The sequence below is a fragment of the Orycteropus afer genome, unplaced genomic scaffold (genome assembly GCF_000298275.1).
Source record: "Orycteropus afer afer isolate SDZICR_OR568_19922 unplaced genomic scaffold, OryAfe1.0 scaffold00137, whole genome shotgun sequence".
NCBI classification, from domain to species: Eukaryota; Metazoa; Chordata; class Mammalia; order Tubulidentata; family Orycteropodidae; genus Orycteropus; species Orycteropus afer.
In genome coordinates, this window is record NW_006921724.1 from 1251512 (window position 1) to 1265274 (window position 13763).

The 13763-nt window shown below is 42.7% G+C and overlaps 1 protein-coding gene across 1 annotated transcript in view; it reads right to left on the reverse strand.

Moving 5' to 3' along the window:
- Nucleotides 1-332: 332 nt before the first annotated feature.
- VPS26C (VPS26 endosomal protein sorting factor C) overlaps nt 333-13763 on the reverse strand; it is an 83143-nt gene continuing 69712 nt past the window's right edge. The window contains exons 6-8 of the mRNA XM_042781612.1: nt 5340-5490; nt 4677-4829; nt 333-415 (exon numbers count right to left, since the gene is read on the reverse strand). Coding sequence (XP_042637546.1) covers nt 333-415; nt 4677-4829; nt 5340-5490 — 387 coding nt within the window. The remainder of the gene's footprint in view (nt 416-4676; nt 4830-5339; nt 5491-13763) is intronic.

Below are 13763 nucleotides of genomic sequence, written 5' to 3' on the forward strand. Positions count from 1 at the left end.
AGTTAGAAACGCCCTTACCTGAAAAGAACAGGCAAAGTCGGGAATAATAGGAAGTGTCGTTGCCTGTGAAATAATCTTGCAAATATCATTAAGAAATCCTGCTGTATTTCAAAGAAAAGGTCTGATTACAGGGGTACCCATGAGAAGCCGAATACTCGAGGAAATGAGGATGAAGGTGATTATACTTCGAGGAGTCAGATTCATTTCTGATACAGAATAATCAGGAAATCCAGTATGTGCTGCAGCCTGTGGTTCCCTACAACAGAAAGCACAGCCTGGCAACCAGCTGGGTTTCTACTCAGCATGCTTGTTTCCCACACGTCCCTCGTGGACTATATCCTGCAGAGCTTCAGTGGGAAATTCTCCGTGATGAGATGATCAGCATGAAGGAGCACAACAATGTTGACCTCAAATTCTGAAAAGAAGAGAGAAAAGCTTTATGTTCACTTGCACCAAACACCAACTAGACTAAAACCAAAAACCCATTGCCACCAAGTCAATTCTGACTCGTAGCAACACAGGTGGTACAGTAGTTAAGTGCTCAGCTGCTAACTGAAAGCTCAGTGCATAGCTTAAACCTAGCAGCTACTCTGCAGGAGGAAGATGTGGCAATCTGCTTCTATAAATGTTATTTGTTGTTATATGCTGTTGAGTTGATACTGACTCATAGTGACCCTATATGACAGAATACAATTGCCCCATGGAGTTTTCTGGGCTATAATCTTTATGGGAACAGATCACCACCAGGTCTTTTCTCTCACAGAGCCACTAGTGGGTTCAAACCGCAGACCATTTGGTTAGCAGCCAAGTGCTTTACCACTGTGCCACCAAGGCTCCTTTCCCATAAAGATTACTATAACGTCCTATAAGCCAACTCAACTGCAGGAGCAGAAGGTTCTAGATAGTGATGGGTACATCTTAGTGCCCTTTTTGGTTTCTGTTCTGAGCAATGTCACCCTACACTTTCAGGAAAACCAGTGAAGATAATTATATTGACATCTGACCATCTTTTATAAACTTTCTCTAAATTTATTTCTTTTTATCTTGGACCTTATGCCATCAGACTTCCAAAACCATACTTTTCTTAACTACTGTCTTTACTGAAATGAATCTCCTAGAATCCTTTCAATTCATTTGTACTCTTTCACTTCATTTTTACATTTTTTCATGGAATATCAGAGCTTGCAAACTGGCCCACAGCTATCTGTGTACCTGTCTCACAACTCCAAGAAAGAAACAATGTTTAGAAAAAGTATACAGTGTACTTGGTGTTCCTCTGGATACTGGCTAATTTATCTGAAACATTTGTTTCTACCTGTTTCTCTTCCCTTTCAATAAACAAGATTCTTTCTCCACTATTTCTTTAGCTACAGTGGGTAAGCCTTGTTGATCACAAGATAAAAGGGTGAGTGTGAAGAGGCAGATCCCTGAAGAAAATAAAGCCTATTTCCTTCTCCAGTTTGAAGGGGGAGGTGGAGAAAGATGCTCTGTGTGAGGGAGGAGCAGCTGGGAGAGGGGGAACACCCAGCACCACATTACAGAGCTCAGCTTAGCCAGGGGCTTTGGGGCCACCTCATTCAATGGTGCCCCTGAGCATCTGCAGTCCTGTCTATATCATCCTGTATGTGGGGGTTGCCTTAACACATGTATCAGCTGTGACAAGCCTGAATGGTTGCTTTCCTGCTTCTGGCAATTATCACAGTACTAGAAGGTTCCTCTGGGTCTTTCTGGCCACCATTCCCTTCCATTGTTTCTCCACCCAACTAGTTCGCCCCAAGGAGGGATCAAGGTGGCCTGCAATGGAACAAAGGTAGATGCCCAGAAGCACAGAGGCTCACGTCAGGGGTTGGCCCTGGCTTTTCACAGCAACAGAAAGCACAGGGTAGAGCTGCTGGTGCCTGAATGGCAACTGTGCCAGGTACTCCTTCATACTCAGAAGTTGTGAGCTCCTACTTGTTCTCCCAGCTAGGGGCTGGGGCTGCAAGATGGCCTCAGGCTTACTATGCATTTGAAGTCACTGTCAGCACCAACAAAGGTAAAGTGTCATAGCACACCAACACTACTCTTAACGCAGGGCTCAGTGCACACTCCCACCTCTCAACATGGAGGCACCTTGGTCTCTTGTGACCCACTGTCCCTCTCTCGGAGACTCGGAGCCCAGCCTTGCTGGCCATGTTCACTATCCGTAGGTGCAGAAGGGACCCTAAATGCTTGAGTGGGTACTGCTGTTCTTCCTCCAAACTCCTCCACTGCCAATGGGAACAGCAACTCCAGGGCCATGACTGCTCAAATGATTAAATGCCATCTACTTTCCTGGAAAGACATCTGTCATTTAACAAGGCCTGAACCAGACTAAGCTCAACATCAAGCAAGAGCATACGAGTATTACTGCTATCTTGGAAGACAGATTGAGGGGCATTACTTATAGAGAAGAATCAGCAGTGCTGGAGTATGTTATATAGAGACTTATATAGATTTGTGTTCTGTACAAAATTCTGATAAATCTGACAAAAAATATCATGTGAAAAAAACAAAGTATGTGCTTAATTTATAGCACAGCAAGAAAAAATACTACTTCTGCACCTTTCTGAAGTATTTGTAAGAAAACCAAGCTGAGAAATCAACAGCCAACCTTCAGAATAACATGTCTAGTGTGCCACTGAGGATACAAAGGGAAATCCACATGGTGCTCGTAGAGTGGGAGGGATGAGTCCCCAGTGTGACACACTGGAGGCTGGTGAGAGGTGAGTCACTCTGGATGTGGAAACTGGGTGGCTAAGTGAGGGGGATTCACCCTTCAGGCTATGGCCTTTGGTACCTTTGGATTTTACACTATGGGCATATCTTAACCAGTTGCCGATGAGGTGATTCGAATTCATGATAACCTCAGGTGTGTCAGAACAGAACTGTGCTCCAATGGGGTTTTCAATGGCTGCTTTTTCCACCTTTCTTCTGAGATGCCTCTGGGTGGATACAGTGGGTAAGAATACTCAAAATGAGGAGTCAAAAGATAGTAAAATTACTAACATTCCTTTGATTAGCAGCTGAACATGTTAACGGTTAGCATACATTACCTACTCAATAACTGTAAACATCTTTTTGTGAGAAAATTCATAGTACTTTGGCTTGGGCCAGGTTGGACTCTCAATCATCTTTTGGCAAGTGTTGCTGTCTTACATGTGTGTCTGGTGAACAGCTGAGTCTCTTGATTCCATGCTAATAACTTGCTCTTGCTACCATGTTATCATTTCACATACAGGACTCAAGAGCTCCACAAATGCTGACTTGTGCTCTGGCCCCACTGGATGACCTGCGGTCTAGGACTCACGGTCCACAGCAGAGATGCAGGACGGTCACAGACCCAGGGGCAGATGCAACATACCCCCCTTTCTCAACCTAGCTGTCTACATCATGTCAGCTCTGACAATAAATTGTTCGTATGTAAATTTTAAATTACATTATTTAGACAATTTAAAGTAAAATCATGATGTTATTATAAATACAAAGATTGTCACTGGACTAATTATGCACATAAGAGATTTAGGGAGAATATGACATTAATAAAAATGTAAAGACTTCAGGAATATGCTTCTCTTTGTCAATAAACCAAGTATAATAGGAGAAGGGAGTTCCTGGGTGGCACACATGGTTAATGTGTTTGCTGCTAACCAAAAGGTTGAGGTTTGAGTCCAGCCAGAGGTGCTTTGGAAGAAAGGCTTGGTGGTTCCACTGAAAACTCTAAGGAGCACAGTTCTATTCTGACACAAATTGGGTCGCTATGGGTAGGAATCCATTGTACACCAACCACTTTTTTTAAATAACAAAGGGAAGTTCCAGAAGCCCTGTATCCCATATACTTTCCAATGTACTTTAGGCAGGCTCAGAAAGGTATCCCAGGAAAAAGCCTGAGGCAGACTCCTTTTGCAATCTTTTCAATCAGAGTTCAGAAAACCCTGTCAGTGAGGGCTAAAGTCATGCACGGTCCCTTCCCAATGTGTCTTTGTCCCACTTCTTCCTAGTGTGGGATGATTTCTCAATTGGACTCCATCAACATGGTGATTCTTATTAGGATGGGCATACCATTAAAATATTTTGTAAGAATATTTAAAATCATTTAATATGGTTTTAAATGGTTTCATTTAACATGAAGCAATGGGGAAAAAAACAACATACAAAACTGTACCCTGATTCAGACTGTGGTCATCAGAGGTATACACACATATTCTTGAGAAAAGGCCAGGGAAACCCTAAACTGGAGGAGCCCAAAGCTCTCATGAGGATGAATATTCACAATGGAATTTTCACACGTTTTAATCTCTGCTCAAGTGTCCCATATCAAAGAGTCTCTGCACCTAACCACTCCCCTCTGCTAACTCCTTACGCACATTAGTTTTCTGCAAAGCCCGCACCACCACCTGACCTATTCTACAGCTGCGTGTTTACTATCTCTCCCTGCCTTACAGTAAGTTCCACTAGAGCAGGGGCTTGTTCTAGACTGTTCACTGCTGTATCCATGGCACTGGCACTGTGGCTTTCCAGTGAGCTTGGTGAGTGACTCTGACCCTAGCTGACCATGGCCCATCTGTCCCAGTCCCTGGAAGGCCTTTCTATGTCCACATCTTTTACGAGAAAAATCCAAACCAGCCTCTGAGGGGTGAAGCATGAGCTCAGCTTACCCACTTTGAAGTTGGTGGTCTCCAGTGTTGGGCAAGTGAACAGCCTGGGGAAAACCATGTGTATAGGAACAGAGAGACTCCGGCAAACGTCCCCATCAGCAATCTGGATATTCTGAATCTCTGTGGCGTCTCGTGCATACCCTTCTGCACACCCTGGAGAAAGGAGAGAACATCACATGATCAGAAAACCAGCAGACACAGGCCTTCCATGAGAAACTGCATCAACATGCATTTATTGGAGATAAGAGATGTGCTCTTACTTTTGCTGCTACCCACATCATCTTAACTGATGAACATACAAGGGCACAGGCAGAAGCCACAAGACACTCCTACCACAGGTCACCACGTGGATCACTGAGGCAGAGGGAGTCCTATTATGGGTCTGCACGTAGACCAGGTGAGGTGAGGTGGGGGAGCCCTCCCACAGGTCTCCATGTATACCAAATAAGAGCAAGAGACCCCTACCACAGGTCACCACAGACCAGCAAAGGCAGAGGGAGCCCTACCACAGGTCTCCACAAGGACCAGGTAAGGCAGGGGAGCCCTATCACAGGTCTGCATGTGGACCAGCTGAGGGACAGAGGGCCCCATCACAGGTCTCCACGCCGACCAGGTGAGACAGGGGGAGCCCTTGTGCACCAAATGAGGCAGAGGGAGCCCTACCACAGGTCTCCACACGGACCAGCTGCAGCTCTATGCTCTTGATGGCTGCGTCTGAGTGCTCAACCACCAGCTCTCCTGTCAGTGGCTGTGTGATAACACAGTTAGTTGAGTTGAGATGTCCTCTAATAAGAAACTTGGGCAGCAAGGCTCTCTAAAACAAAATAAAAACAAATTCATAAGGACTGGAGAGCAAGGAAAAATTACTTGATAGTTACTTCGGTACAAATCAAAGCTTAAAATCAGTAACTGTTACTATCAACACACTGGAATCCTGTTTTGCAAAATGAGAAAAATGGAACAATGCTACTTACATCTTTTAATTTTGACGTTAAAGACTGAATTATTCAACTACTACATATACATACCACCACCCATCTTTCAGTTTGTTGTGCTACGTGGTAGCTTGGGTATTGACATGATACTGGAAACTATATCACTGGTATTTCAAAAACTAGCAGTCACCTATGGTTCTAGTCTACAACAGATTAGGTAGAAAGACAACCTGGTAATCTATTCCCAAAAACAGCCAGCAGAATCTTGTCTGATACAGTGCTGGAAGCTTAGCCCTTAGTCTGGAAGGCACTCAACATTCACAATAGCTGCAAAAAGAGCCTTGAGCATACCAATGATTGTGAAGATGATGCAGGAATGGGCAATGTTTCGTTCTATCCTATGATCACCATGAGTTGGAGCCGACTTGACAGCAACTAACACCATCACCACTACATAACTGGTACTACCAGAATGAGCAGACATCTCACAGAATCACCCTAATTTCCTAGACTCAGACCTGGAAGACTTTTTCTTAGCAACTGAGAAGAAAAAAAAGGCCTGAAGAAGTTGCCAAGGATGCTTAAGGACAACCAGCCATTAAAATATTTTTCAAAGAGATTAAAAAATAATAAACTAAAAAAATAATCACAATTTTGAAAAGAAAAATATTTTATTATAAGGACATGTAAAGGGAACAATTTTCTTAAATGCTTGACTAATAGCCTTTACTCTGTGGATCTAGGGAGCTGGTCAATGGTGATCGACGATGTTCTTGTGGGAAAAACAGATCTAAAGAGTTAATGATAACTATTCTGGTCATCTTTACCTCTAGCTGCTTCCCAGGTACTGATAGTAATTCAGAGTTTAGAACACCACTGTCTGACAGAAACAATACGAGCCACAAATGTGAACCACATATGTAATTTTAAACTTTCTAGTAGCTGCATTAAAAAAAGTAAAAAGAAATGCAAAATTAATAAACTAAAAATATTATTTCTACATGCAGTCAATATAAAAAATTATACAAGATATATTTTACATTCTCTTTTTCACACTTAAGTCTTTGAAATTGGTCATTATACACTGACAATGCATCTGATTTGGACTCGCCATGTTTCAGGTGTTAGTAGTCACCTATGGCTGGACAGGCAGGTTAAGACCTGAGGTCCATGTGAGCCCTTACAGGATGGGACCACTATGGCAAAGAACTCAGAAAAAAGTCCTGATTCAAGACTGAGTTTTAAAATCAACCAAAAATAAAAGAAGATGCTGTTACCAGGTATTGCCCAGTCAATTCCAACTCTTAGCAACCCCATGTGACAGAGCGTAACTGCCCTATAGGGTTTTGGTGGCGAGGTGCCTAAAGTGTTTGACTGCTAACCAGAAGTCTGGTGGTTCAAACCCACCAGCTACTCCTCGGAAGGAAGGTTGGGCAATCTACTTCTGTAGTGATACTGCCTTGGAAACCCAAGGAGGGGTCGCTATGGGTTGGATCTGACTTGATGGTAGTGGGTTTGGTTTGGTTTTGGTTCAATCTCTGCAGAAACAGATCGCTACGTCTTTCTCCCACAGAGCTGCTGGGTGTGTTTGAAACTCCAATCTTCTAGTTAGTAGCTGAGCACTTAACCACTGTGCTACAAGGGCTTTGTTTAGAAAAATATAAGCAGTGACAGTTTACTTGAAAGCTCTTAAGGAGCTGATAAAAAAGAAAAGCTTTCAATTTTCAGCTCAAGATATTGACTAAACAGTCATTTTACCTGATGTTAACATATAAAATATATAAACATACATCTAGAGTGAAAAAGGATGATCAGGTTTGGCAAAGTAGAGGGTTAGTGAAAACAAGGGAAACCCTCAGTGAGATGGACTGACGACATAGCCATAGCAATGAGCTCAAACATACCCACAATCACAAGATGGCTCAGGATGGGGTGATGTTTTGTTCTGTTGTACATAAGGTCACTATGAGTCAGACCCATCTGATGGCAACCAACATCAGTAGCTACTAAAAAAGCTATGAGGAACACCACCCCCAGACTGCCCCAGGAGGAATTTGTGAGGTAAACAATGGACTGACAATAAAGCTTAGAAGAGTTCAGGAGACCACAATCTACAGTTGCAAGAGAGAACTCTGGAAATGAGTTCTCCCAGAAGAGCTCTGAAAAAACCCTAAGGTCAGAGGCAGTGGGGGCTTAGGAGAAGGACACTTTGGGGACAATCAGGGACAGTTGCTGGGTACTTCATCAGAGGGGTGAAACAACTGCAGCTCAAGGCCTCTGGAGTTTGCATTTGCCCTGGGCCGGGGCTACAGCTTTTCTTAAGGGGGACCTCCCACCAAGGAGACCCCCAAGGCAAGACAAGCCAAGTGTCACAGGTCATTTAGGGCCACAGTGCAGGCCAGTGAGCCCCAAGCCAAAATGATAAGCTTCCTACAAGTCCTATAGGACAACACTGGGCAAATGCCCTTCTTTCCCCTGTACAATGCTCAAGGCAAAAAAGTACCTCTAGTCAGAGTGTTAAGTTATTATGAGAAGAGATTCTTCTTTAGTCTAAGAATCTGCAGGTAGTCTAGTTAACAGTACCACACAAACTAGATACTCATCTATAAATATGCACTGACAACAAGAATCAACAACCATTTGAAAAAAATAAAAGCCAAAATAAGAGGCACACATTCAAAAACAGAAGAAGCAACCCCTAAGAAACAGAATCAATACAGGAAACAGAGATAAAAGGGCATTGAAGCTGTAATAAAAAAGAGAAGGTTATTGTCGGAGTAAACATTTTAACAGATGGGCTAAATAATAGCTGAAGAGCAAATAGTGATCTGAAAGCCTGGGACAAGCAATTCTACTATGATGCATCTAAGAAATAACAGTAAAAAGGTTCACAGGGTTGAAGGAAGGTTCAAGCCTTCAGAATGAAAGACACCAGCAAATGCCTGGCATATTGAAACAAGAACCACACCCAGGAAGTCCTCGTGAAATTTTAGAACACTAAACATGGGGAGACCTTGGAAATTTTCAGGGAGAGATAAGGGAAAGGAAAAAAGGAGAAAAAGTAGATTAGTTTGCATAAATTTGAGAATCAGGTTATCCTCTGTATCACTAGATGCTAGAAGACCAGGGAGCTGCTTCTCAAAGTTCAGAGAACAAACGAAATTAAAACAATAATTTCCTACCTATTATTATTTAAATATGAGGACAAAGTAAGATACTATTTTGGACTTAAGTTCATTCCTCACCCTTTCTGAAAGAATGATTCTAGGATGAATTCCAGCAAAACAAAAAATAAACAGAAAAAAGAAGAAAACACAAGACAGAAACAAAAGTGAGTAAGGAACATGGTAAAACATAAGAGTTAAGGCTACATAATGAGGCTGTGACATTTGAGGCAACTATTACAAAATGAGGAGCTCTAGTAGCATAGTGCCTAAGGCACTCGACTGCTAACCAGAAGGCTGGCAGTTCAAACCCACCAGCCAGCCACTCCTTGGAAGGAAGGTTGGGCAATCTACTTCCGTAGTGATACTGCCTCGGAAACCCAAGGTTGGGTCACTATGAGTCGGAGCTGACTCGATGGCACATAACAACAACACAACAACATTACAAAACGATTCCTAAGTGTTACTTCCACTAGGCTGGTAAGATTAAAAAAAAAAAAAAAAACCCACTGAAAATAATGAGTGTTGCAGAGGATGTGGAGAAACTGGAACCCTTAACCATTGCTGGTGGGAATGCAAATTGTACAGCTGTTGTGGAAAACAGTCTGACAGTTCTTAAAAAAACTGGAAGTAGATCTGCCATATGACCTGGTAATTTCACTCCAGGTATACACCCTAGGGATCTAACAGAAGTGACATGAACAGACACGTGCACACCTATGTTCATTGCAGCACTGCTCACAATAGCAAAAAGCTGGAAACAACCTAAGTGTCCATCAATGGACGAATGGTAAGTAAAATATAATATATACATAAAACAGAATACTACTCAGCGATAAAGAAAAATGAATTCACAAGACATCTTACAACATGTATAACCCTGGAGGACATATGTTGAGTGAAATAAGTCACTCACAAAAAAACAATTATTGCATGTTTTTACTTTTATGAAATGACATGAATGGGTATATATACAGAAACTAATATTCATTAATGTTTACTAGGGGTTGGGGGAGGTGGGTGAGGGAAGAAGGAGAAGTAGTAAACCTCAGAGGCAGTAGTCACTTTCGTTTACAGAAATGGAAAAGCACTGTTGACAAAGCTGATATAGCATGACCGATGTAACTGATGCCAACAAGCTGTACATAGGGAAAAGGGGTAAATGCTAGGTTGTATGTGATTTTCCAAGAACCAAACAAAAAGGGGGAAAGGAGCAAACAGGGGAAGGGGCTACAGATGTTGTTATTAGATATAACCAATCAACTCATCCACCACTTGTCTGTCAGTTTGTTGCACAGTGGTGGTTTGCATGCTACTGTGAGGCTGGAGGCTATGCCACCAGTATTTCAAATACGAGCAGGGTCAACCACGGTGGACCTCAACATAAAGAAAACAAAAATCCTCACAACTGGACCAATAAGCAACATCATGATAAATGAAGAAAAGAATGAAGCTGTCAGGGATTTTGTTCTACTTGGATCCACCATCAATACCCATGAAAGCAACAGTCAGGAAATCAGATGTCATATTGCACTGGGAAAATCTGTTGCAAAAACTTTCTTGAAAGTGTTAAGAAGCAAAAATGTCACTTTGAAGACTAAGGTGTGCCTGACCCAAGCCATGGTACTTTCAATTACCTCATATGCACGTGAAAGTTGGGCAATAAATAAGGAAGATCAAAGAAGACTTGATGCCTCTGAATTGTGGGGCTGGTAAAGAACACTGAAAATAACACGGACTGCCAGAAGAATGAACAAATCTGTCCTGTAAGAAGTGCAGCTGGAATGTTCCTTGGAAGCGAAGAATGGCCAAACTTCATCTCACCTACTTAGGTCAAGGTGTCAGAAGGGACCACTCCCTCGAGAAGGACATCATGTTTGGCGATGAAGAGTAAGACCCTCGATGAGATGGACTGACACAGTGACTACAATGGTGGACTCAAGCAAAGCAAGGATTGTGAGGATGGTACAGGAGTAGGCAGTTTTTCCTTCTGTTGCACATAGGGCTGCTGTGAGTTAGAGCTGACTCGACAGCACCTAACAACAGTAACAATCAACTTGTGGAATTAGTTCTCTTGATTTGGGAGCTTAGAGCCATCAACTCAAGACACACACCAGTCAAACAGCATAATATATTTTTACTTTTTTGTTGTTCAGACTATGCCCAACAAAACATACACCACCAATTCAACTGTTTCTACACATACAATTCAGTGGCACTGATTACATTCTTTCAGTTGTACATCCATGCTCATCCTCCTTTTCTAAGTTGTTCCTCCCTCATTAACACTCATTTAAGCTTTTCAGTTGCTGTTGTCACTTTGATCCCATATAGATAGTTCTTAAAAGAGCATAATGCTAGGCAGACTTTTTTTTTTTTTTTTTTTTTTTAAACCAATTAACCTAGACCACTCTTTGGTTTCTAGAAGTTTTCTGGGAATAATTTTGGTTTAAAGTTTAAAGATATCTTGTGGCAATAGTTTCAGGAGTTCATCCAGACTCCATGGCTCTAGAAAGTCTGGAATCCACGAGAATTTGAAATTTTGTTCTGTAATTTCCCCCTTTCATTCAGGATTCTTCCGTAGAATCTTTGATCAAAACGCTCAATAACGGTAGCCAAGGTTCAAATTCCTGGTAGAGGAAAACCTCACTGGTCCACAGGGGTCATGTGCAGTCTAGAAAATGCAGATAGGAGAGATGTTAAATGGACTAAAGGAATGGCCCAGGTCTTCTTAAACCTTTCTGGAAGGTTCCCTACTATAGACCCCTGCCTGAGTTCTACCTCCTGAGAGATGAGGCCAATAATTCTCCAGCCCTCACTGGTTGTCACTGGCTACCACTGAGCTGGCACTCATGGTGATCACATGCACAATAGGATCAAAATACCATGCTCAGAGAGTTTTCAATGGCTGAGCTTTTTTCTTTTAAGGTGTAGATTTCCAGGTCTTTATTATGTTCTCAATGATATTTGCCCTTAAACAGACTCTGATTGATATGGTCCTGTGATAGTTGGAGCTGTGTGTCAACTTGGCTGGACCACAATTCTGTGCAGGTTGAGATGTTGTGGTGTGGTTGTTCCCATGATGTGATCAGATGATTATGTTCTGAGTGGCCAATCTGTTGCAGGGGAGTTTCCCTAGGGGTGTGGCCTGCTTCCAGTATATCCAAGGACATCCTGGGAAGAGAGACATTCTTCTGTGGATCAGGATTCTGTTGTGCTGCCTACAACTGTCCATGAGTGAACAGTCCACCTTTCGGCCTAGAGATCTTGGATTCGTCATTCGTTGGAGTTAACAGCTGGTGTACTGCCTGCCAACCTTGAGCTCCTCAGCCCCTAAAGTTGCAAGAGCCAGGAAAAGCCTCCAGCTTGACGTCTGATACAGGAACTTTGGACGTGCCAGCTTCTGTAAGTGTGTGAGCCATTTTCCTAATATAAAATTTCTGCCTAAAAATACATATATATAAGCTTTGCTGGTTTTTGTTTCTCTAGAGAACCCAGTCTGACACAGGTCCAGAGAGCAAAATGCAAAATTTGAGTAAGCAAGAAAAGTTACGCACAGAAGGAACTTCAGGAATTCATTGCTTTCTTCAAGACAGCTATCATTTTAAAAAAAAGGGCAGGGGGAATATATGACAACAAGGAGGCCAGAACCTAATACTGGACTGGGCTGGACCATCATTTCTGTACACGTAACTCTGTTGCGCAACTGGGGCTCTACTGTGGCCATCATGAGAAGCTAATGCCAGATGCTGCTGGCTCTGCTGGGCTTCTGTATCAGGCCTCCTGTATCTCCCCTGCCTGGAGGAATCAACTGCTGAGAGAAACTCCTGGAATCTTTAAAAAGCACTGTACTGACTGTTCTCTGTTGTGGACAGGAATGGCAGTGGGAGAAAATACAAATTAATTACCAGTAGGGGCTAGCAGGAGACCAGGGGTCAAGCCCCCAAGGAGAATGAATATAAGAAATTAGGGATATGACTACCATAACAGGCTATGGTGGTTTGGGTGGGGTGGGGAGCTCAGGGATTATAGGCTCTGACCACAATGCAACAGAACAAGGAGAAAACAGCAAACAATCACAAACACATACTTTCAGGAAAAAGCATTCTTCTAAGTAATTATTGAATTTAAATGGACATCAGTTAGTGATGGAGGAGTTCTGGTAAGATGGTTGAATAGGCAGAAAGACTATACAGACCCTCTTCAACAAAGAAAAGGGGAACCAATTAACACATAATACAGATACAGAAGATAATCCTGGACCCCTGAGCCTTAAAGGGAAAGATACAGAAGTGGACTAAACTCCAACGAACAGAAGAATTTACATGAAAACACCAAAAAAGGAGACATATGGAACTGCAGTCTGGCAGCGATCCTGATGGCACAGACAGCTTGGATGTTGCTGAGCGGTGGTAAAACCTAAAAGTTAACCTGAAATTGGCCCTGCTAGCAAGGGACTGCACGGAGGACTGCTCTGGTGGCTGGAGAATAAAAGGGGAAGCAGCATAGAAGAAGGCGGGCTGAGCTGTAGACTTTTGTCTGTCTGGAGGGCGCAGCCATTTTGAGTGTTTACAAGTGGCTTGACCATTCTGCATATTAAAAGCGACAACATTCTCCCAGATTCCAGGGACTTAAGAACAGGCTCCACTTGCTGGGAACTACAAGAACATTCCGGACCTGAACAACTGTAAAGGTGCAATATTCCTCTTGCTACTCTTATACCCCACATCCTGTTGATGAACAGAGGTGCGGCCATCCCTCGCTCCCACGCACTTTCTGGGCGGGCAGGAATTTCATCCCAGTCTGTGTGCGTGCTTGGATGGAGGCTGGGTGCCCTGCCCCACCTTGATATATTTTTTCTTTTTTCTGTTTTTTAGTTTGTTTTTGTCTGTTTTAAAACTCCTATTATTATTATTATTGTCCCTTTTACTATTATTATTATTTAAGCATAGGCACTGACAAAGGCGGGCTTGTGCTTACTCACTGAT